This window comes from Mastomys coucha, unplaced genomic scaffold (genome assembly GCF_008632895.1).
Source record: "Mastomys coucha isolate ucsf_1 unplaced genomic scaffold, UCSF_Mcou_1 pScaffold3, whole genome shotgun sequence".
Taxonomy (NCBI): domain Eukaryota; kingdom Metazoa; phylum Chordata; class Mammalia; order Rodentia; family Muridae; genus Mastomys; species Mastomys coucha.
Genome location: NW_022196909.1, coordinates 15,846,549 through 15,873,390, shown reverse-complemented (window position 1 = coordinate 15,873,390; position 26,842 = coordinate 15,846,549). Strand labels below are relative to the sequence as shown.

The 26,842-nt window shown below is 39.0% G+C and overlaps 1 protein-coding gene across 2 annotated transcripts in view; it reads right to left on the bottom strand.

Annotated features, from left to right (window-relative positions):
- Tbc1d32 (TBC1 domain family member 32) overlaps positions 1 to 26,842 on the bottom strand; it is a 223,553-nt gene that overhangs the window by 46,498 nt on the left and 150,213 nt on the right. For both annotated transcript variants that reach the window (XM_031348714.1, XM_031348713.1), the window contains exons 23-26: positions 23,473 to 23,595; positions 21,935 to 22,043; positions 21,155 to 21,248; positions 2,126 to 2,251 (exon numbers count right to left, since the gene is read on the bottom strand). In XM_031348714.1, the coding sequence (XP_031204574.1) occupies positions 2,126 to 2,251; positions 21,155 to 21,248; positions 21,935 to 22,043; positions 23,473 to 23,595 (452 nt within the window). The remainder of the gene's footprint in view (positions 1 to 2,125; positions 2,252 to 21,154; positions 21,249 to 21,934; positions 22,044 to 23,472; positions 23,596 to 26,842) is intronic.

Here is a 26,842-nt window from a genome sequence, read left to right as displayed (position 1 = left end):
TGTGTGTGTGTGTGTGTGTGTGTGTACATACACACACATACATACATACATATACATACACAGACAGTCTGTTGAATGCTTTTGCAGTGGGTTTCCTTTTGAAACTACTTCCCCTCAGATTATAGAACAGTGTACATAGGAACTGGAAGAGAACCTAAGTGAGGGAAGTAATGAGTGACTAAGCATTGTTGAGACAGGCACAGCCATGTCAAGGACAGCAAGGCCTCCAATCTACGGGAAACTGGCAAAGCTGATATCCACATGGGTGTAAGACTTTCTGTAGGGGTCCCAGTGTGAGTGCCCATGAACACGAGACCAGCTTGTGAAAAGGCTGCAATTGGGGCTTTCTTCTGAGGTATTCACAGCCTCATGTTGTGTCTCTATAGGGACTTCCTACCAAAATTAGCTACCCCTCCCCCTATGCTGTACAGTAAACACACTGAGGCTCCTGGTTGTGGAGACCCCATCTGTTGTGTCTCTGTATCTCTCTTTTGATTCCCTGGCCACCAATAGTCAGGGGTTCAAGACCCAAGCTGGGTGGGCCACTGTAAGGCTGGAAACAAGTATGCCATGAGATATTTTATACAACAACATAATTTACTATTCAGCCAGTGTTTTATTTGTCTGTGTCTATCTAATAAATACTGTCTTTAATAGACAAAAGGTTAGGTATAAAAAGGTGACATAGAAAAGTGACACTAGCTTTTGACATTAGATTACCTAGATCCACTTTTTGCCTCTTCTACTATAGAGAACTAGGCTGTTAAATAAAATTATGAATTTCTATTTCAATATTGATAAAATATAGGTTACATAATAAAGTTGCTGTGGAATATACTGAGATTTATGTAAGTGACTAAGCATTAGGCAGAGAATCCTGGAGCTATGATTGGAAGTAGCTCATGGTGCACTGATGGACACAGCATCAAAAAGCAATGACTAACTGAGGCAGGACATATGGACAGTGCCCCAGATAGCAAAGAAAACCCTTTGTTGGGTTTATCTATAGCATTCCAGAAGATAATGGCTAGACATGTGACACTTCTGTTTCCCTATGAGACCGCAACACTCTGAACTGTGTTCTGTTGTTAATTTGTTTTTCAAGACAGGGTTTCTTGTTTATCCCTGGCTGTCATGGAATGCCCTCTGTAGATCAGGCTGGCCTTAAACTCAGAGATCCATCTGCCTCTGACTCCCAAGTAATGGCCACCAACTCTAAGGCCAGAGCTGTGTTTCTGATGTATTTAAACATTTAAACTAAACTCTTCCAAGCCACTTCTCTCCTAAGTTGCTATGTATTTTTGGCCATGTGCAAAACCCACTGAGAAATCCTATTTTAAATATTCTCTCTTATACAATGAAGAATATATATAAAGTATAGATACTTTATAAATCTTAAGGGATACAAAACATGTTTAACTATTCACTTATACTCATGCTGTGGAGAATAATTGAATAATTTGTGATTTTGTCGCCACATAAATATTTCACTACTCTCTAAAATACCACTTCTAGCAAACTATAACTTAAGTTCTTAAATTTCTGTTTTTAATTTTATAAAAAAAATGAAATCCATTACATATGGTTGAAAAAGTTAAGTCCCTTCTAAATGGCAATGTTTAGGAAGTCTATCTTACAGCAGCAATGGATTAAAGTTACAGCTTCAGAATGCTAAAGCACGTGTAAATAACTGAAGTGAAACTTGCTTGATAAGTTTGAAACTAGAGACTCTGCCTTATGAAGAAGCTTCCTTAGGAATCATTCAGTTGGTTTTGCTGGATGCCTGGTGATGTTTTAAGATACTTAGGTCACTAGTGAACTTGTTACGTCTTTTACAAAGATACAACAGTGTGGTATATGAAGTGAAGACTGTTGAAACCAGGTAAGCTACCCAAGGAAAGACAGGGGGACCTCAGAGATGCTCATCACCTCACACAGTCTGTCATAAGGCTTAAAAGTACTCTGATCTTTGGTTCTCTCAGAGCTACAAATCCCTTGCAGGACAATGGACCTTTCCAATTAGCATTATGTTCCCAGCACACACAAGTAGAACTCCCCAGGAGCCACAGCTTTGGCTCTAATAACTTTATGCAGGGAGATCCCCAGTATGGAACACCGCACTCACCACTTCCACAGACTGCATCTGGCTTGGACTTCATTGTTTTGCCAAACTGTTTTCGGCAGTTTTCTATCCACTCGGTTTGTTTATCACACATTTTGAAGCATGATAGCAGGTTTCCAATATCATTGTCTAGTAAGCAAAATAACAGGTTAGAATACTGCGGGCTAGATAGTCAAATATCTGCACTAAAGTTAAAGGAACTAACAATAATCCCTAATAGCATAATGGAACAGTGATATAACTTAGTATGAGAGAATGACAGCCTCGTACTCTATATTGGCACCATTGAGTAAATTAAGGGTTAACTGAACACTGACACTAGTATGCCACAATTGCCAATCATCAGGTTGGCCAGTAAATGAGAAATAGGCAAAGCACATGCATAGCACATGGCTAGACAGGGGATGTTTCACATGCAGAATAGGACAAAGTGAGCTGGCAGCAGAGGTCCTACCAGATTAACTCCAACAAAAAGCAGTTTACAATTATTAGCTTCAGATTTTCCTACTTAATATTTTCAGACTTTGGTGGGTAGTGGGTAACTGACCATAGAGCTGAAACTATAGGTAAGCAAAAACTATCATATTCCTGTACATGTGTATCCAGCAAGAATATATAGAGATGTCTCAGCAAAGAGAAGACAATCTAAATTACAGTTCTAGTTAGTCTTAAAAGGCCGAGATATATTATCCATCATCCCATAGTTATCACAGCCAAAACTATATTTGTATGCATAAATAACAATGGATAAGGATATTTAAGTTACAAAAAAAAAGTTTTGAATGACACACAATCCTACCACCACTGTGCTGTGCACACACACTTCGTACTCATGATGTTCCTGCCTAAAATTCCAAAGTACTGGAATTATAGGTGTATGTGCCACCATGGCCAGCCCCCCACACCAAATGATAGCCTTGCAAAATTAAGCTGATACATAAGTAACTCCTTACCCAAAAGTATCCACTATTGCTTTAAAGAATTTAGAGGAACATAAAAAGGAGATGGTTAAACAGACTGTAGTTGATGATTAAATACTGACCTCCCACTCCATAAAAAGAAAGCAAGTAGCATTTGTATAACAGCATCTATAACTTTTGAGTCATTCGGTATATTGAGCAAACTGAAAGAGGTACAGAGGATGTATACTCTGCATTATTATTCCTGTGAAATGTGGGCACCAGAAAAGCAATCTTATAGTAAGCACTGGTTCTCAGGTGGTTGCAGTTCTGACCTCAAGGGGGAATTTGGCAATAGGCATTTCAGTTGTCCAACAGAGGTGGTGGAATGAGAGGTCACCTGATGGGCAGAGAACCCCAGAAATGCTGCTAAAGTCCCTACGTGGCAACACCCTGGCTCCCCCCAAAAGCAAACTTTCCAAAATTCTAATGGTGTCATGGCTGAGCTGAGGTGGAGGTACACCAATTCAGAGTAACGAGAAGGACCAGTGTCCACCTGTGACTAAGGATGGAGAAGAGATGACTCGGAGTAAGAAAGACTTGCTGTGAGGTCATGAGAAGTTGTTATGGTGCCTATGACTATAGATATGAAAATTTACAGTATTTTCTTCAAATGAGTACATTTTATCATATATAAATGTGATAGATACGTCATGCATATGTGAAGGTTTACAGATAATTGAAAGCCAATGAGTAAGAAAGTTCATATGCCACTCAAATACGAGTGGCTCTACATCACAATTTGGTGTGCTGTTCACACTGGAACTGACTACGCTTTTCCAAAAGGTATGTGCTTATATAAAAATGCTCACTTGCTAAGGAAACTCATGCCAACAATCCCGTCAATACCGGGATTGGTAGCTTGGAAGCCACTGAGGATACACTGCTCCCTCACGGTCAACTTTGGACCCCAATTCCTGTTTCCCTGATAACGCCAGAAAGTTAAACATCACAACCGCACTTCCTTAAGATTTAAGGTGCAAGAGTAAATGCTCAAGTTGTGCAGTCTTTATTCATGCCCATTAAGGAAATGCTTCTTCCTCCTGGTGAAAGAGCAGAATCAGAGTTCAACTTCTGGCCTGCAATGGAGACATGACTTGGCAATCTGTTGCCAAGATTAGAAGTGGTGTTGCCAAGTCCCTTGAGAGTTAGTTCACCTGGGCCCGTCAATCAGCTGACTTACTTGAAGCTGGGTTATAGAAGTGGGAGGAATAATTATCCCCTTGATGCAATGATGCATTTTCCTTTTACAGAGATTCCCTCCCCCAAGGCAACAGTTTACACTGCTTCTGTCAGGCTGCACTGAGAAGTCTGTCTGCTTTGGAGTCTTAACTTGAAAAGTGTAAGTCTGCCTTCTCACATCTCTACCTGTTTTCAGACACTGTCCCAGAGCCTCACCAAGTTGTCTTTGAAAACTCTGTGCTTCTTGTCAGACTTTCTGTGAAGGCCCTGACCGTCCATCATGCAGCGGACTGATGCTCTCCATGGCTGAGCATGCTGCCTGGCTTAGACCCTAACTCAAAAGCAGGGCTTCCCTCCTGTTCTCCATTCCTCTCCTCCTGGCTGCTGCCAAGATTTATAGCTTGCCTGGCCTGTGTGATTTTTCTCTCAAACTTTAATAAAATGGTCCTGAAGCTTCCCTCTGAACTTAAATTCTATAATTAACAAACGAGACTAATAATAAATAGCCTGAAAGAGAACCCCAATTTCCATAGGAGCAAACACACTCGTGAGGCTGGTAGGGTTGGCCCAAGTTCAAGGCCATCCTGGGTACACAGTGAGCACCCCCCTGCCCCCCCCCACGGGCAGCATCCAGAAACCCCTTAATGATTAAATAATGCTTAGTTATGTTTTCAAGAGTATATTTTATCTATCTTTTAATGAATTAATTTTTGAGACAGTGACTCATATAGCATGGGGTGGTCACAAAGTTGTGATGCTGAGGCCTATACCTCTAAGCACTGAGATTATCAGACTGTGGTCACTGTGGCCGTTCGGATGACGGTGTCACCCGCAGTCTCGGTCACTGGTCCCAGTTGATAGCATTGTTTGGAGAGGCTTATGAGGTATGGTCTCCTTGGCAATAGGAGTGGACTTTTAGGGTTACAAACCAGCTGCCATTCCCCCTACGTTCGGTTTCCTGCATGTGATTTAAGATGCGAACACTCAGCTTACTGCTCTAGCTGCCGCAGCTGACCTCCTGTCAGATGGACCCTCTATCTCTAGAACCATAGGCCCAAATAAACCTCTCCTTCTCTAAGTTGCTTTACCATGGTGTTGTATCACAGCAACAGGACAGCCTAATAAGACAGCTACCACACTAGCTTAAGAATTTTTATAATCATGACATTTTTAGGATTCTGACTAATTTCCGGGTGCAATACAGGGGCCTGTAGTAAAATGAATCTTAATATATATATTATATATATATATTTCTAGGATACTGAATATAAAATTTTCATTATTGGCTTCAAACACCATTTTAATAGCAGACTATTCTGTATAATTCAAATGGCCTAATAGTATTTCTAGAAACTGAATATCATAAATAAACAGTTATTATAATTCAGCTCCGATGAAATCACTACAAACAACTACCATTTTTCTACCCTCAAATTAGCTTGCTATGTCTTACAAGATAGGAAAGAGCATGCCACTCCTCTATATGCTTCTTTAGACCATGTAAATCAAAGAGGCCAATGAAAAACTAGAAGAAAATGAAAATATTCTATTTAAATTATTCTAACTCCCACTGAAGAAAATGCAAAAACAAGGAAAAGAAGAAGGAAAAGAAATACAAATAGCTCCCCATTTTCGATATTCACCACTAACAACTGACATTATTTCCTCGCCAAATGCCAACATTTCTATTACACATAAGAGCAGAATTTTTCACTTCATTTTTAATAATTGGAAATGTTATATAATTTAAATGTATAATTTAAATATTACATTTATCATAATATTATACACAATGGAAAAAAGTAGACTATATAACACAAAAAAAATTGAAAAAAAGAAATGATATCAGCTTAATATACATATAAAGAAAACCTACTGTTTACACAGGAAACAAGTCTTCCTTTAATTTCAATATGTGATTGTGAATTTCCATATATACACATGGAAGAGACGCTATGGAAGGAACAAAAATCTCAAGGAAAGTACCAAAATATTCCCAGGCTACTTCATACATGCAGAACTGCAACATGAAGTTTATTTGTACAATTATTGATTTCCCTTTGTGTTTCTATTCTTTTATTAACGTGGCCGTCATTTCAGATTATATTATAGTAAGCAAGAGAAAGCAACAGAATACTTTCTAAGAAGCAGATGAAATACAGGCAGTCGCTTACGAAACTCTAAGTTTGGAACTACACACAACATTCCATGTTATAACTAGTCTAACAGGTTTCATCCCAACATTTTCATACATGTGTATAATGTGTTGTGATTATTTAAATAAGAATGGCCCCCACACGCTCACAGACTTGAATGCTTGGTCACCTTGGAGTGGCACTATTGGGCAGTGCCCCCCCTCTCTCTCTCTGTCTGATGTCTGCAGTTCTGGATGTAGAACACTCAGCTATCTCTCCAGCATCATGACTACCTGCACGTTACCATGCTTCCTTCCATAGCAACAATGTACTAAACTTCTGACCCTGTACATCAGTCCAGTTAAGAGTTTTTATAAGAGTTGCTTTGGACATAGTGTCTCTTCACAGCAACAGAACATTGACTAGAACACGTATATTGCTTATATTTACCCCCATTACTTTCTCTGGCTCAACAGCCTCCTTCCTCTTTCAGATTAACCTCCTGTTTACTTTCTTTTCCTTTTAATCTAGATTTCATATATGAGAGGATACGTGATATTTGTCATTTTTAATCTGGCTTATTCCACTTAACATGATTGTCTCCAGCTCCATCTGTTTCACTACAAATGACCGAGCTTCTAGAGGCTTCTAGTCTTTGTTAAAGAACTGCATCCCTAAAAGATAGAACACATTCAAAGCAGAGTATTCATTTTCCTCAACTGATCACTTCATTTTTTTTTAACTTGTTGACTAAACATTTACTGGAGGAAATATCAGCAAAGTTTGAAAACACGAGGGTTAGGGTTGTACTCCACAAACATAGTCTATGCTCTACTTTTCCTCAATGTTACAGATTTATTTCAATTTTTAAGGTAATAAACACATAAAAATACATCCTCATTCTTCAAAAGAGAAGGAGTATTTTACTGTCTAAATTAGCTATTTTAACCCCTGCAGCCCAGGAGAGAAACCATGATCTTAGCAGCAGTATTATCAGACCCTTCACCTAACAAGTGGATGTCGAATCAGAGTCAACTGCTTTTATCTTCAAGGAATAAATCTGAATTCCAAGAATAAAAACAATATAGAAATAAGAAAGAATAAGAACATGTCTAGTTTGATTGAGTTCCAGGCCAGTGAGAGATATGTGCAACCCTATCCCAAAAGAAACTATTCAGGGGGAAAAAAAATCCTTTTCTCTTCCATAGTACATAATTCACAGTGTCTGTGGACTTACATTCCCCTCATAATGTGTTATAATGTGTCATAACAGTTCAAATAACAGGCCTGCGACACCACAGCGAGCTCATGTGCTCACCTAAGACATGGTGTGGGTCCTGCAGACAGTAACATATAGAGCTTAAAGGTTTAAGCACTTATACTGAATTTGTTCAAACCTCAAAACTTATAAGCCGACAAATTTGGCCTGAATTTGCTTATAGTTTGTATTATGTCCAAAAATTAAGAGCTATTGCCATTTACAGTTATGGACTATAAGATGAAATGACCATTTTGTCATAAGGGAAGATATCAGAAGAATTTATCTATATGTTAATATTAGCTGGCACGATGCATTAAAGAGAAGGATTATCAATAAGAAATTCATTCGGATGTAGTAGTAAGAGAATTTTTTCGCTAGGCAGAAAAATCAATTTCCCATCAGATAAGTGGAAATATGATGGAGGAAACGATAAAAGTAGAACCCTGACAATGCAAAAGGATGGATTTGGAATAATTGTTCAATGAGATGTTGTACAGTTTGGTCTTGTTTTAATGGTGGGGGGAAATGGGATAAAAGGCTAGCAATTTATACCTTTTTCAATGTGCCATTGAAAATGACAGTGACATTTTGTAGATAATAAAGTAAGTGTAATGAGGGTACACAGCTCAGGAAAGATGTCTACTGAAAAGACTGCAAAGAACTTTCAACTACATGTGGTATAGATGTTCAGTTAGATCTGAGGTCACCACAGCGGAGAGGCAGAGTCACTAGGGTTAGTCTGTCCATAATTCCCAACGTCTAATGACAATGGTCTGAAATGCAGCATTTGATGGGAGAAGAAATCTCATGTTGATGCTTTGTGTCATTAAACCCGTGTGGATATGGCCCAACGTCCTAGACCCTTGATGCCCTGACAGATCAGCAAAGGGAACACAGATTTCTTTGATTCGCAGTCCCAGAGGTTCTAGCATAGGGTGATTTTATCTGATTTTGCTTGTATCTGGTTGATTTTGCTGATTTTATCACTTTAAGGCTATGAATGAGTATGTCTATGAATATACTAAAGATAAACAAACTGGCCAGGTGCTGGTGTCACACACCTTTAGTCCCAGCACTCAGGAGGCAGAGGCAAGCAGATCTTTGTGAATTTGAGGCTAGGCTTGTCTGCAGAGCAAGTTCTGAGATAATCAGGGCTACACAGAGACATTCAGTTTAGAAAAATGAACAAACAAATGAACTGTGTACTTTAAATGGATGAATCATATCATATATTAATTATATCTCAAAAAAGCTATTTATGGTAGTGAAAAATGTCTGTATGATTGATCTGGAATCTGAAGGATAACTACCATAGATGCGATAGACACGAAGGCCAATGAGCGGAAAGGATGGGGAAGAAGCACACACGTTTACACGGGGGCAGCTCACTAGCTGTCACTTCATTTAAGACACAAGAAAGCAAACTTTCTGGAAGGAGGAATGGATTAGCAAGGAATGGTTGCCAAGGAGTTCCTGGGAACACTAAAATGTTCGCTTCCGTGAGAACTTACTAGTATATTTTTAGCTTTCAACAAATGACCCATACACATTTCTAAGACCTGAGAAAACAACCAGTGAGTTAGAGGTATCCTAAGAGACTTATTAATGGACTTAACAATACACAGGAGAAAAACAGACAGCATACTCTGAGTAGAATGTACATCAAAATAACATTACAATAAAATGGAAATTCCACAGTGTGTAGAATCCCTGAGTGCAAGCTCCTGAGTGAAGGTATATTGCCAACAGGAATGTGGCCATGTCAAGGACCCTAAAGCTTTAGACCCCTGAGAAAATGATAAAGCCTTTGCCCCACAGTAAGGCTCAGAAAGATGGCAACATCTTCCTCTGGTCCTCATGTGGACATTGCTGGTGTGTGAAAAAAATGCCTACCACAGCTTTCTCTGCCTGGATATGTGCAACCTGTCAATGGTCCACTCTAGAGGCTGTTCCGATGGAGATTAGCTAAACTCGTCTCCTTGACCCAGTTATTCATAAGCTCTGCTTGCTTGATTGTCTGTTCTAACATTACCTCCTAGTATACTAGAATGCAAGAATCTGCCACTCCATTGAACTGTATATAATTAATATGCTGAGTCTCCCAGAGTACAGACCACCCAATACTAGCTCTGTGTATTTGTGTATTTGTGTGTGTATTTGTGTGTGTGTGTGTGTGTGTGTGTGTGTGTGTGTGTGCGTTCTTTTTTCATCCCCTTGAGGCTCCAGGTCTGCCCCTGGCACCATGCTATATGTAGTACCATAGCATCAAGATATATGGGGTATAAATATAGTAGAGCTTGCTACTGTCCGCCATATAAAGGCGATGCGTGTTATGGCTCTCTCTGTGGCATATTTGTATGTGCCCAAGTGTGCTGGTGTGCTCACTTGTGCAGATATGGATGGATGCCAGAGGCTGATGTCAACACGTGTGAATTATTTCTCAGTTTTGTACCTTAGGACAAAGTCTCTCACAGAACCCAGAGCTTGCAGTTTGGGCCAGAGTAACTGGCAACTGAGTCCATAGGATCTGGCTGTGTTTTCCTCCAACATGTACGGACCATTATACCCCGTCAGTTTCTATGTGGTGGTTAAGTATCTGAATTCAGATCCTCATACTTGCTCAGCAAGTATTTTACCCCGAAAGCCCTCTCTCCACTTGGGATAAAAGTAATTTTTCAAAATAATAAAACAATGTCAGACAGGAAATAAAACCCAGAAATTGTCTTATTTTTCTGAGACATTTCTCTCTAACGCCTTCAGTATCTACAGTGTGCTACTCAATTCCTCGGACAGTGTTTCAATTTCAGCACAGGAAGTCTACATTTCTCTCGCCTCTTACAAAAACAGAAGTCTTCACCCTAAGTTCAGGCAAACAGAATAAAGTAGAGCAGGGCGGTCAATAAGTCCTGAAAACTCCTGGGGGAAGCTGGAGAATAAAAACAAACCTGCCTGAATACGATCTCAAAAGCGTCCTTATAGGATGCAAACGCCCATGAGCTACCTTCCAGTAGTTCCTGCAGACAACTTCTAACATGCTAACCTGCACCTGCTCTGTGGCCACAGAGTCAGTTTTTGTCTTCTGCAAAATGCACAGTATAAATTACACTAGCACAGTTCAGGTGTATTCCAAGGATTAATTGCTGCTGCTATAGACAACGTAATGTTTGCCTTTGAGGCTTTGTGCTCACATATATGTGTGTATACATACACATGGAAATCGTTAGGATTTACTGGACGCCTAAATTTTAACAATGTTGCATTGAAATCTTCACAAAGAGAAATGACTGAACTAGATGATGCCTCCAGACTCCTGTTTCTAGAGATGAATCATCTGACAGTTCATACTGACACTGAGCAGCTTACAGGACACAATTTAACCAACGAGGAGGTCCCAACTGCGGCACACAGGATAAATCTAGAAGCTGGGAGAAGAAGGAGGTCATCATGTGCACATAACTGAAATGAACTTTTTTTCAACAATGAAATAGCACCCTAAAATTTTGTGTGCAAATGACTAACCTGACATTTGTCAGAATCAATGAATTACTGCTTCTGAATCAAAAAGCAGAGCACAGAGCATCCTTCCAGTCCGATATCTGCACTTGCGAGCTGAGGCTGCTCCACAGCCCACTGTGCACAGATCCCACCAGGAGAGACCTGCTCTATCTAGGAGTGCTATCACTCCCAGGCTCAGAGGAGAGATAGCAACTTTCTCTCCATTAACTGTCTGGAGCTGGCTACAAGGAGCACAAGGGGCACAGAAAGAGTGGAGCAGCTGGGACAGGATCCTTCCAGTGGCCATCTGCACTGAGAGTTTGGGCTGTTCCAGAGACCTCTATACACAAGTTCCACCAGGAGAGAGCTGGTCTCCCAGGAGGGCTGACACAGGCCTATGGATGAGCAGGAGGAACAAGCTTCAGCCAGAGGCAGCAAGAACATCTAATGCCAGAGATAACCAGATTGCAAAAGGCAAATGTAAGAATCTTACCAACAGAAACCAAGGCTACTTGGCATCATCAGAACCCAGTACTCCTACTACAGCAAGTCCTGGACAACCCAACACACTAAAAAAGCAAGATTCAAATTTAAAATCATATTCATGATGTGATAGAAGATTTTAAGACATAAATAACTCCCTTAAAGAAATACAGGAGAACACAGACAGATAAACAGGTACAAGCTCTTATAGAGGAAACACAAAAATCCCTTAAAGAATTACAGGAAAACAAAATCAAACAGGTGAAGGAATTAAACAAAACCACAGAGGATCTAGAAATGGAAGTAGAAACAATAAAGAAATCACAAAGGGAAACAACTCTGGAGATAGAAAACCTAGGAAAGAGATCAGGAGCCATAGATGCAAGCATTACCAACAGAATACAAGAAATAGAAGAGAGAATCTCACGGGCAGAAGACACCTTAGAAAACACTGACACAACAACAAAAGAAAATGCAAAAGGCAAAGAACCTAACTCAAAACATCCAGGAAATCCAGGACACAATGAGAAGACCAAACCTAAGGATAATAGGTATAGAAGAGAATGAAGATTTCCAACTTAAAGGGCCAGTAAATATCTTCAAAAAATTATAGAAGAAAACTTCCCTAACCTAAAGAAAGAGATGTCCATGAACATACAAGAAGCCTACAGAACTCCAAATAGATTGGATCAGAAAAGAAATTCCTCCTGCCATATAATAATCAAAACAGCAAATGCACAAAACAAAGTAGATTAAAGAAGTAAGGGGAAAAGGTCAAGTAACATATAAAGGCACACCCATCAGAATTACACAAGACTTCTCACCAGAAACAATAAAAGCCAGAAGATCTTGGGCAGATGTCATACGGACCCTAAAATAACGCAAATGCCAGCCCAGACTACTATACCCAGCAAAACTCTCAATGACCATAGATGGAGAAATCAAGATATTCCATGAAAAAACAAATTTACACAGTATCTCTCCACAAATCCAGCCCAGCAGAGGATAATAAATGGAAAACAACGACACAAGGAGGGAAACTACACCCTAGAAAAATCAAGAAAATAATCTTCTTTTAACAAGCCAAAAAGAAGATAGCCACAAAAAAAAAAAAAAAAAAAAAACCACCTTTAACAACAAAAGCAACAGGAAGCAACAATCTTTTTCCTTAATATCTCTTAATATCAATGGATTCAGTTCCCCAATAAAAAGATATAGACTAACAGACTGGATACATAAACAGAACCCAACATTTTGCTGTATACAGGAAACCCACCTCAGTGACAAAGACAGATACTACTTCAGAATAAAAGGCTGGAAAACAATCCTCCAAGCAAATGGTCCCAATAAACAAGCTGGAGTAGCCCTTCTAATATTGAATAAAATCGACTTTCAACCAAAAGTTATCAAAAAAGATAAAGAAGGAAATTTTATACTCATCAAGGGAATAATCTACCAAGAAGAACTCTCAATTCTGAACATCTATGCTCCTAATGCAAGGGCACCCACATTCATAAACAGAGACATAGTAAAACTAATGGAACTTATGAACCAAATAGAATTAACATATATCTATTAAACATTTTATCATAAAACAAAAGGATATACCTTCTTCTCAGCACCTCATGGTACCTTCTCCAAACTTGACCATATAATCAGTCACAAAACAGGCCTCAACAGATACAAGAAGATTGAAATAATCCCATGCATCCTATCAGATCACCACGGACTAAGGCTGGTCTTCAATAATATAAACATTAGAAAGCCCACATACAAGTTGAAGCTGAACAACACTCTACTCAATGATAACTTGGTCAAGGAAGAAATAAAGAAATTAAAGACTTTTTAGAATTTAATGAAAATGAAGGCACAAGATACCCAAACTTACAGTCCTAAGAGGAAAATTCATATCTCTGAGTGCCTCCAAAAAGAAAATAGAAAGAGCATACAGTAGCAGATTGACAGCACACATGAAAGTTATAGAACAAAAAGAAGCAAATACACCTGAGAGGAGTAGACGGGAGGAAATAATCAAACTCAGAGCTGAAATCAACCAAGTGGAAACAAAAAGAACTTCACAAAGAATCAACCAAATCAGAAGCTAGTTCTTTGAGAAAAATCAGCAAGATAGATAAACCTTTAGCCAAACTAACCAGAGGGCACAGAGACAGTATACAAATTAACACAATAGGAAATGAAAAGGGAGACATAACAGAAACCAAGGAAAAATCATGAGATCCTACTACAAAAGGCTATACTCAACAAAACTGGAAAATCTAGATGAAATGGACAATTTTCAAGAGATACCAGGTACCAAAGTTAAATCAAGATCAGATAAATGATCTAAAACAGCCCCATATCCCCTAAAGAAATAGAAACAGTCATTAATAGTCTCCCAACCAAATAAAAAAAAAACCAGGACCAGATGTGTTTAGTGAGAATTCTGTCAGACTTTCAAAGAAGACCTAATACCAATACTCCTCAAACAATTCCACAAAATAGAAACAGAAGGTACTCTACCCAATTCATTCTATGAAGCCACAATATACCTAAGCCACACAAAAACCAAACAAAGAAAGAGAACTTCAGACCAATATCCCTTATAAATATTGATGCAAAAATACTCAATAACATTCTCACGAACCAAATCCAAGAACACATGAAAACGATCAAACATCATGATCAAGTAGGTTTCATCCCAGGGATGCATGGATGGTTCAACATATGGAAATCCATCAACATAATGCACTATATAAACAAACTCAAAGAGAAAAAACTGCATGATCATTTCATTAGATGCTGAGAAAGTATTTGACAATATCCAACACCTCTTCATAATAAAAGTCTTGGAAAGATCAGAATTCAACACCCATACCTAAATATAAAAAAAGCAATATACAGCAAACCAGTAGCCAACATCAAAATAAATGGAGAGAAAATTGAAGCAGTCCCAGTAAAATCAGGGACTAGACAAGGCTGCTCACTCTCTCGGTACCTATTCAATATAGCAGTCAAAGTCCTAGCCAGAGCAATTAGACAACAAAAGGAATACAAAGAGATATGAACTAGAAAGGAAGAAGTCAAATATCACTATTTGCAGATGACATGATAGTATACTTAGTGACTTCAATAATTCCATCAGAGAACTCCTAAACCTGATAAAGAATTTCAGCAAAGTAGCTGGATATAAAATTAACTCAAACAAACCAGTGACCTTCCTCTACACAAAGGATAAATAGGCTGAGAAAGAAATTAGGGAAACAACACCCTTCATGATAGTCACAAATGATATAAAAATTATCTTGGAGTGACTCTAATCAAGCAAGTAAAAGATCTGTATGACAAGAACTTCAATTCTCTGAAGAAAGAAATCGAAGAAAATCTCAGAAGATGGAAAGATCTCCCATGCTCATGGATTGGCAGGATTAATATAGTAAAAATGGCCATCTTGCCAAAAGCAATCTACAGATTCAATGCAATCCCCATCAAAATACTAACTCAATTCTTCATAGAGTTAGAAAGGGCAAATTGCAAGTTCATCTGGAATAACAAAAAACCTAGGATAGCAAAACCTATTCTCAACAATAAAATAACTTCTGCGGGAATCACCATCCCTGACCTCAAGCTGTACTACAGAGCAATTGTGATAAAAACTGCATGGTATTGGTACAAACACAGGCAGATAGATCAATGGTACAGAACTGAAGACCCAGAAATGAACCCACACATCTATGGTCACTAGATATTTGACAAAGGGGCTAAAACCATCCACTGGAAAAAAGACAGCATTTTCAACAAATGGTGCTGGCTCAACTGGTACTTAGCGTGTAGAAGAATGCAAATTGATCCATTCCTATCTCCTTGTACAAAGCTCAAGTCCAAGTGAATCAAGGACCTCCACATAAAACAAAATACACTGAAACTAATAGAAAAGAAAGTGGGGAAAAGCCTCGAGCACATGGACACAGGGGAAAACTTCCTAAACAGAACACCAATAGCTTATGCTCTAAGATCAAGAATTGACAAATGGGACCTCATATAATTAAGGACACTGTCAATAGGACAAAACAGCAACCAACAGATTGGGAAAAGATCTTTACCAGTCCTATATCTGATAGAGGGCTAATATCCAATATTATTGGTATATACAAAGAACTCAAGAAGTTATACTCCAGAGAACCAAATAACCCTATTAAAAAATAGGGTACAGAGCTAAACAAAGAATTCTCAACTGACGAATACTGAATGGTTGAGAAGCACTTAAAGAAATGTTCAACATCCTTAGTCATCAGGGAAATGCAAATCAAAACAACTCTGAAATTCCACCTCACACCTGTCAGAATGGTTAGGATAAAATACTCAGGTGACAGCAGATGCTGGAGAAGTTGTGGAGAAAGAGGAACACTCCTTCATTGCTGGAGGGATTTCAAGCTGGTACAACCACTCTGGAAATCAGTTTAGCAGTTCCTCAGGAAATTGGACATAGTCCTACCTGAAGGCCCAGCTATACCACTCCTGGGCATATATCCAGAAGATGTTCCAACATGTAATAAGGACACATACTCCACCATGTTCACAGCAACCTTATTTATAATAGCCAGAAGCTGGAAACAACCCAGATGTCCCTCATCAGAGGAGTGGATACAGAAAATGTGATACATTTACACAATGGAGTACTACTCAGCTATTAAAAACTATGAATTCATGAAATTTGTAGGTAAATGGGTGGAACTAGAAAATATCATCCTGAGTGAAGTAATCACAAAAGAACATGGTATGCACTCACTGGTAAGTGGATATTAGCCCAGATGCTCAGAATACATAAGATAAAATTCACAAACTATATGAAACTCAAGAAGAAAGAAAACCAAAGTATGGATACTTCAGTCCTTCTTAGAAGAGGAATGAAAATACCCATGGAAGGAGTTATAGAGACAAATTGTGGAGCAGAGACTGAAAGAATGACCATCCAGTGACTGCCCCACCTGGAGATCCATCCTGTATATACTCACCAAACCCAGACAAATTGTGGATGCCGACAAGTGCTTGCTGAGAGAAGCTTGATATAGCTGTCTCCTGAGAGGCTCTGACAGTACCCGACTAATACAGAAGAAGAAGCTCACAGCCATCCATTGGACTGAGTACAGGGTCCCCAATGGAGGAGCTAGAGAAATGACCCAAAGAGCTGAAGGGGTTTGCAGCCCCATAGGAAGAACAACAATATGAACTAACTAGTACCCTCAGAGCTCCCAGGGACTTAACCACCAACCAAAGAGTACACATGCTGGGACTCACAGCTCCAGCTTCATATGTAGCAGAGGGTTGCCTTGCTGTTCATCAATGGGAGGAGAGGCCCTTGGTCCTGTGAAGGCTCTATGCCCCAGTGTAGGGGAATGCTAGGGCCACGGGAGTTGGTGGGTTGGTGAGCAGGGTGAATGGGGGGGGCGCATAGGGGATTTTCAGAGGGGAAATGAGGAAAAGGGATAGTGTTTGAAATATAAGTAAAGAAAATATCTAATAAAAAATGGGGAAAAAATCAGAGCACAAAATATATTTACGCTGCTAGTCATTATGAACTTGAGCACAGTATTGCATAGTCACTGTTTCTTTAATTGTTTCAAGCACACTAATTCTGACTTAACTTACCCTTTTAGAACAAGAAGTTGGTTACATTTTCCTCATTAAATTCACAGAGCTCTGATTTCCATACTTACTTTTGAGGGAAAACTAGACATATTTCTACTTCCTGTATCATTCCCTGTTTTCCTCCCCCAACTTCTTCAATCACGGCAAAGATCTTAGGACTATCAGGATGACATATAAAACTTATAAACTTAAAATATATCTTTGCAAGAACTCTTCACATAATCATCACTGCTTAGATCATTTTCTTTGTAATATAGAACCACAGCTGAATTTAGATCAAGGGAGGGCGCGTCTTAGGAGGATACAGCAGGTACTACTGTTAAATTAGGATTACCGTCTGATTCACACGTTTGTGGTTATTCACAAATGGAACTGCAGCACAAACAACTTCCTATCATGTGGAAAATGAGAGACTAAATAATTCTAAAATTGTACAGTCCTTCCTAAAACAAAGCCTGTGCCGGGAGGGCTATGGCAAAGGCACAGCCTTCTAAGCTAAAGCAGAGACATTTGCCTAGAAAAGTAAGTACCACGACCCAGTGGGTGTTTCAGAAGCATCCTTCTGGTGGCTGTGTGAGAAGAGACTGAATACAGGCAGGCTGGGTGAGGCAAAAGAGGATTTAGTTCAGATCTGTACAGTCAATATGACTTGCTGTCAGATTACTTGTGGGGCTTAAAGGAAGGAAAGACACCGAAATACCCTTTGGCTTATTGCCTAACGAAATGGAGACACATAAGTTGCCATGTCTGAATTGGGGGATAATATCAAAGGAGCAGATTTTGAGAGAGTGTCAGAAAATGATCACAGCCACGTTGTCTGATGCACTTACCAACTTCCCTAGAGAGATGTCAAGAGAACAGAAACATGTGACCAGAACCTAAGGGAGGGATAAGAGCTGGAGATAACAAGCTGACAGTCACCAGAATATTGGGCGGCATCTGGTTGACAAACAAGCTAAGATCTTCACAACAGTAAAATGGCCAGTAAAAGCAAAAGGAGAATCAGGACTGAGACCCAGAGCTCTCGAAAATTTAAGAGCTGAGGAGATGTGAAAGACTGGAGGAAGGAAGGAAAGAAGAGAGGGAGGGAGGGAGGGAAGGAAGAAGAGAGGAAGGAAGGAAGGAAGGAAGGAAGGAAGGATAAAAGAAAAGAAAAGAAGAGAAAATAAAGGAAAAGAGAATACAATTAAAGATCTGTTTACCACAAATGCAGTAGAAAAACTGAACAGGTGAATTTTCCAGGAGACAAACAAAAAAATGTTTCAAACAAAGAGAGGGAGAAGGAGGAAGAAGAAGATGAAGATGAGGAGGAGGACAAGCGCAGGATTTTCTCTGCCAAATATGGCGGTTGCTAGATCTAAGTTAAGTGAACATTAAGGCGAGGCTGGCATATATATAAGCTGTAGAGCTAGGCAGGAAGCCTAATGATTTGCTTGCAGAAGGTTCAAGAAAGAACACAAGGTAAAGACACAAGTATTTACTTGAGGAGTTTTTCAATAAAATGACGGACAGAAATGGAGTTGCAAATTTAAATATAAGAGAATAGGGGTTTGGGAAATAGCCCAGTCCATAAAATGCATGCCTTGTAAGCACTGAGACCTGAAGGCTGAATGGTGAACTCCATCCAAATATGCTATGCATCTCGAAGGGTACTGGAGGGTCCTCAAGAACAAAGAGAATATGTTCACACTTATGTGTATATTTACCTTTGCTTTCCTGGCTTATTTTACTCGACATAATGCACAATCACACATACACATGCACAAACGTGTACGCGCACACACAAACACAGAGACAATTTTTCTAAGCCTAGACTCAGGAAATTATGGACACATTGTGGGTTCACAGGATGAAGATCTAAAAATGAGAGACAAAGAAAAAACTGTAAGAATCACTATCATTGGGGGGGAGCAGGGAGGATGTGGACAGCTAAGGCAGTTCATTCCCAGTTCTGACTGAAGGCCTAAGCAGGCATGTGGGCAGACAAAGAGTTGATGTGCATAGTAACACATGGATGCTCACTACTCTTTCTATTCCTGCAAAATGAGAGATTTGGGTATTGTCTGAAGGAAGGATGGAGAATGGAAAAGAGAGAAAAGAGTTTTAAAAATACTCATCTAAGAGAACAGGAAAAAACTGACTTGGAAACACCCTACAATGGTCTAGCACCTACTGGCAGAAAATAAATCCATTATTGCTCTGTTATAAGTCACTTCTGTATACAGTTAAAATTCACTTCCATCTGTACTGATTCCTAGGTACTACTGATGGAGATGCTTATCCTTGGAGAAATACCTATTTATACCTTATTTTCCTTTCCTTTGTTAATGCTCCCAAAATAAAGGTGGAAGTCAGCTAATAAAACTGACAGTAAATTTGTTATTCAAAACATAGTAAAGAAATGTCTATCTCCAAATGAAACTTAGCAAAGGAAACAGTGCTGTATTATGTCAATGAAAACCCAAGAAAAAGGTTGAAGTACTCAAGCAAATAAACAAACAAACAAACAGGTACTGATGTGTTATTCCTAATTCCTGGGAGTCACCCTGAACTCAGTATTTATGAAATGCACAGTAGAGAAGCAGGCATGTAGGCTAACAACCTAAAATCAAAAGCTACAGTCTAAACATCCTAACAGAGAGACTCAGAGCAAACAGGAGGATGAGAGCCAACACCTGAAAATAGCCTGGGTTCCCTCAAGGATGGGAGCGAGTATGAAAGTATTCAAAGGCACCACTGCACGAACGTCCTCCTGAAAAGTGCGCCATGCTACTCCCAAGGGTCTGAAAAGGTAATAGATTTTGTCATGCAAGGGTGAAACCCAAAGCCAAAACCTGAGAGCACGTAAAGTGAATGTAGAATATATCTTTTACACGTGACTTCTTCCCGATGTAAGGGTGACGGCATTATAAAGCGCAGGATGTTGAGGTTAAGAATTGACTACAAAAATAATGGAAAGTTTGATTGTGGCTCCTCATAATTCTTGTAGGAATTTCCTGGCCTGGAACCTCTTGGCGTGGTCCCAGCCGAGGATGACGTCATCGAGCTCAGCTCCTTTGAGCCCTGTCTTTGCTCATTGTTGCTTTCCACTCCAAAGATCACACACAGTCTGAACTACACACGTCTTCTCATATAAGACTTTCCTTGGCAAGGCAGTTAGATTATATACTATCCTAGCACACAGTACTTGGTCTATTTCTCTTCTGTTACACTGCACAGCTGTACAACTATCATTTGTGATCATGCCTCCGAAGGTGGATAAAATAATTGCCATTATAATTCAAATTTCAGTACACAGGGTTCATGCAAACATAGCAGTTATTTTAAAAAACAAACTGTGGTAAACAAACTTCTATATGTGCAGAATTTAACTAATCAGGAGCTACTGGTCTAGATTTCTAAAAAAAAAAAACAAAATAATAAGTTTGAAAGAAGTATTTATTTTATGTGTATGAATATTTTCCCTTCCTGTACCACATGTGTGTTGACAGTCCTGGGAGCCAGTGGTAGGTGCCAGAGATCAACAGAGCTGGAGTTCAAGATGGTTGAGGAAGCTGACCTGAGGTTCTCTGCAAGAACAGCAAGTGCTCTTAACTGCTGGGCTGTCTCTACAGTCACTTCTAATTCAGTCATTAAATCAAACATCTTTTGCTAATGAAGAAATTTGTTATACCTTTGCTGCAGATATTACTTTTTGGCCTCATAGAGTTACTAGTAAACAAAGAAACAGGAGTAAATGGAAAAACCTAGAGGGAGCGGGCAGCAATGGGTTCATGTACACATGCGGAGTGGAAATGAGCGCTTACCTTTCTTACAGCCTCTTTCTCAAATTATAAAAGCACTGGAACTTCATTTGATAGGAAAGATTTACCTTGTTTTACATCAGCACTTCGTGGACCTTCTAACAGATAGCAGTGTGGCAATGGATATGAAGAAAACACTGGCCAAGGATATGGGTCATCCCCCTAAACACACAACAGATAAGGAGCTACGTTAAGATACTGAACTTTGGAGTATCGTTCCTTTAAATTAACTTTTTTTTTCTCACAATCATCTTGTCCAATTCATCAAAAGTTATTTGCTATTACAATCAACTACTCCTTAAAGTCAATAAACAAAATGTAATAGAAATTTTAAACAACTCGGACATATGATAACTTATTCTTCTGACTAGGACTGATAATGATGGAGTTGCTTTTTTTTTTCATGAAAAGAAAAATACAATGTTTAAAAGGCCCTGTATTTTCTGTTGCCCCACAAATTTATTTTGCTTCTACCAATGGTTTGTAGCTCATCTTTTCAGAGTGGTAGTTACACAAAGAATATTCTTATGGACAGCCATCCTCCATAAAGACCATATGGACTCCATAAGGCAAAACAAGAGTAAATACACAAGATGTAAGGATTGTAAAACTTCCAAGTTCAAATACTCAAGGATACACAGGATAAATACCAGTATGCAATGAAACAATAATCTACTGCTCTGCACACAACCCGCGACTCATGCACTCTTAGAGGCAATACTACTCTTAGTTTGAATGAGTTAATCCATTTTGTAAAGTTTGTCAAGCAACAAAAGTGGAATACTGTGTGTGTCGTCAGTTGGAAAATGTTGCTTAGTGCTCTAAGCGAGTCAACACACTTCACTCACGTTCTCAAGCATCCTTGGAGGCAAAATCCGCTCCAAAGGTCCACCAATAAGATTAATCCTTACGAGAACATGATTTCTCTCTACTGATAATCCATCAATTATAAAGTTCCTGAAAGAGAATATAAGTCAATCTTGCTGTCTCCTTAAATGAATATGGTTTGATTTTTACATCATGTCACTAGATTGCAAGGAAACACACATACACATATACATACATACACAATACATACATGCATACTCACACATGTACACACATACATACACACATACACACACATACATACACACACATACACAACACATACACAACACATCACATACACATATACCACACACATACATATACATACATATACACACATACACATATATATACTCATATTCACACACATATATACACACACACACACACACATATACATACATACACATACACAACATACCACATACACAACATACCACATATATACCACACCACATACACACACACCACATACATAACATACCATATACACATCACACCCCATACACACACCATATATACAACATACCACACACACACATACACACAGAAACAAAAAGTATCTGCAAAACATACTGGTCATCAACATATTTACAGTACAGTAGGCTACATTCATTTTTATACAAATATATTATCACTTCTTTGGTAAAGAGGAAGCAATTGATTGATAGTTGACATGGGATAATGAGATTAATAAGAGAATTTCCTTTATTAATGAACCTGTACTTACAGAAATGAGATTAGGACCCATATTATTGAAGTGATTGAATTGTATCTTTAAGAAAACTCCTATTGGACTGGGGAGATAGCTTAGCCTTTGAAAACTGGGCTGACAACCAAGGAGATAAAAGCTTTGCCTGTGTTCTACAGTGGCCAAGTCTACAACACACAAGGTACTAATGAGTGGTTTCTGATGCTGCTCATGTTTCTTTCTATAGTAAGCCTCAACATCCAATGAGCATCCATGACCTGGTAGGAAGGAGGTATACTATTATGTTCTGAATTACAGACATGAGAGCAATGATGGCTATTGAAGGCATGTTCTATAAATGTCAGACAGACTGAGGTAATGGCAAGTGTGATTTATAAGTAGGAAAAAAAAAGATCTAAACCTTCTAAACCTCACTTGGCAGATAATCAGAATGCATGGCTATAAGCCGACATAATTAGGAAACTGGAGACAGTATGTCTCTAAGAGAGATATAAAACCAAGCATTGTATTCAAGGGGTCATTATAAAAAATGATAGGAATTTAAAAGTAGTAGGACTTTATGAAAACCAAAGAAAAAAATACTAAGTCAAAAGAAACAAGCGTTACATGTAGTACTCTCCAAAAACATATACCATTATTTTCTGGGGACATCCATGCTTAAATGGTTTTCTAATCCTTCATTTAAACATAGTAATTCCAACAAAAAGTTAGTTTCAAATAATTTGTAAGGTGACCTGGTGGTTATATCATTCTAATGTTGCCCTACTTGTTGTTGTTGCTGTTTGTGTGTTTGTTTATTCTAACCTGTGGTTCTCAGAGGTCTCAAAGGTATTTTCTTCTTGAGCGTGTAATAACATGTTGGATACTTGATACTGGGCCTCCAGTAAGAGAAGTGCATCCAGATCACAGCACACCACACTCAGTAACCTAGAAAGAGAAGAGGAGCGATCGTGTAAAGCACAGTGCAGACATTCTCCAGATTTCAAACAATTCCTGAGCCTTGGGATACCAATGTTAGAAGGATATCTACACGGTTATTTCAAGTTCCTTTATATTTTCAAGCTCACTCTGCAGCCCAGCTTGGCCTGGAACTCACTCTGAAGCCCAGGCTGCAGCAATCCTGTTGCCTCAGCTTTGCAAGGGCTGAGACCATAGCTATGAGCTGCCATACTGACCTCTCAGATTTAGTTTAAACCATTTACATTTGGAACCTCTGCTTCAGAAGTTATTCTTAATGTTTAATCCAGATTTTTCAAACTATATTATCACACATTCTTTGTAGCCAGACTAGGTGGTGGGCACCTATAATCCTAGCACTCAAAGGCAGAGATAGGAAGACTGCCATAAATCCAAAGCCAATTTAGAATATAGAAGATCCTGTTCCCCAAAACAAAGACAAAACAAAACAATAACAAAAAAGAAACAAAAAACAAAAGACAATAGCAATAACAACAAATATAGTTCAACTGTTGCCTAAAGATTCATCAGGGAATATCAGCAAATCCATTAAACTACAAACTACCATAAAGTTTTTCAGTGATTAATTATAGAAGGAATGATAACATGATGACTTTTGCCATTAATGTAAGTCATTTTGCTTACTAAATAAAATGATAGTGTGAAAATGGCAGACTCAAAATGGTTTTTCTGGAAATGAGAAGCATTAGGATATCAAATGGAAACCTCAGAAATCCATGCCTCATCCAAGCCACAGCTTTCAGTAGATGGGAATCAACACAGAGACCCATAACTGGGCACTATGCACAGCGTGAGAGACTTTGGAGCACTCAATTCTAAATGGGGTATCTTCATCAAAGCCCTCTCTTCAAAGTTCAGGGTCTATAGAGAACAGGAGGCAGAAAGAGTGTATGAACCAGAGGTGATGGGTGACACCAGGAAACAGGACCTTCTAGACAAAACAGGACTAATATACATGTGCATGCATAGAGACTGTGGCAGCATACAAGGCATACTTTTTTGCATGTTCTCAGGAGATGGGGAGAAGTCCTCCATCATGTGAATTATTCTGCCATAGCTTTTGTGCCAAGAAACTGGGCTTAAGGATAAGATCAAAGATTTATCTTACATGTGCAGGGGCTGGGAATGCTGGGCTTGTGTTCTCATCCCATCTTGTATGCCCAAACCCTCAAAGCAGTGGCTTGTCAGTTGCAGAGGACTGGAGCTGAGAGGCAGGTATATTCTAATAAATACAGGGAACTCCTAGTGAACTGGACATGTGGTATCAAAGGAGGAATCAAGGATGATAGATGATGCTTAGTTCAAACAAGCAAGAGGAACTTATCACCAGAACACATACACACACACACACACATACACACACACACACACACACATACACACACACACAAACACACAAACACACACTTGAAGATGAAAATGACCATCAATTGCACTCTCAATTAGCATATTAAATGGGAGGGGGCCTTAGTAACTAGGTGGGCAATGAGATGATTCATGTGAACTGGAGCAACTTAATTTATGAAAAAATTCAAGACTCAACCAAATCCTCACTTGACAATGAAGACTTAAGACAATGTATGACGTAAGATTTTTAAAATCATGCAACCACTAGTAGTGGCTCAAAGTTTAACAAATTTAATTATACAATAAATCAAAAGGACTTTATACTGCAACCAAATATAATTCATTATGGGAAGAGAAAAGCAAATATAACATTAAAGTCTTCCATGATGTAATTCATGATACAAATATGGAACCCAGAAAAACCATGCTGTTTGGCAAGATCCCCATTAAAGTTACAAAAGACCAAACAGTCCACCGTCCTCCATCTTTAGGGAAGGTAAACATCTTATTCTCAAAGAGTCTGAAAATTTACAAACAAGATCATTTTGCTTTGATTACACAGATGGAATAATAGTGGTGGCACTAGAAAGGCTCTAGGGCAAGTTGTAGTAAGGCAGGCAAGATCAGTCTGCCTTCTGCCAAGTCTAGCTAAAAATGGGCAGGAAACTCTTGGGAAAGGCAGGTGAGTATGAAATATTCTCCACTATTCCCATTTAACACTGAAAAGTTGGAAAATGTATTCACGAGACAGAAAATAAAGTAAAATGTAAATAAACTCAAGTAAGACCATAGTTGGTCCTGTCCTTCCAACTCCTTGAAAGGAACCGCATAGATGGCCTCCAAAAAGACAAAGGAAAGGCCAGGACTGATATACCTCAGGGTGCCTAATTTTATCTGTCAACTTGACTAGACAGGATTACAGGATAGCTATGATGACCCAACGCCAAAATCTTAAAACTCAATAGGAGACAAGGATCTTTGTATTCTTTTTATTACTTGCTCATTCACTTTTTGAACATGAATTTTGTAGGTGATAAGTTCATGTCTAAAAATAATGTAAAATATCCATCTGTACATTCTTGAGATTTGTATATGCAGTTTCAATTTTATAGTGCCGTGTGGCTTTCAGTGTGCTACCTTCTAGAACAAATAGTCAAATCACCATCACCAGATGTTGGATGGGCTTATGGTGAATAAGTAAGTGAAACACACAGGTTATCAACACAAATGATAGGCATTTAATATTATTTCAGAAGCGAGTATTATCATTTGATTATATGGGGGAATTCATAGTCTGGATGTTCCTAGGGCATCACTCATCATTTCTAAAATGAGTTTGCTTCACTGAAGAATTACAGAAACTGCAGAGTCTTGATGAGTTTGGAGGGTAGAGCCATGAATGGATACAGCTAGCACTGGAGTACAAAAAGGGGCTGGTACTACCACAGAGTGCTCGCTCGCTGTGGGATTCCAAGCGAAGCGATCTGAAAAGAACCCCAAGATGGTAACAAGTCAGCCAAGAACAAAAGGAGGACGAGTCACAGAAACTGTGGTGGCCCTGCTGATTTCACGGAGGAATCTCAACCGACACCAGAAACAGCTACTCGACCTGACTCACCAGGGGTTTGGAGCCAGCCCAGAGATTAACCAGAACCAGAAACACAGCATTCAAAGAAGCTGGGACTTTGATCTCCCTTCCTGTCTTGGAAGCCTATGCCTAGGATTCCTAGCTTTGATTCGCCCGCTTTTCCGTTCTCACCTAGTTGCTATATACATACCTATGTTGCCTCTAAGTATAAATATTCCGTTTCACTAAGTAAAGATTACACCTCGATAAGAACTCTTTCCT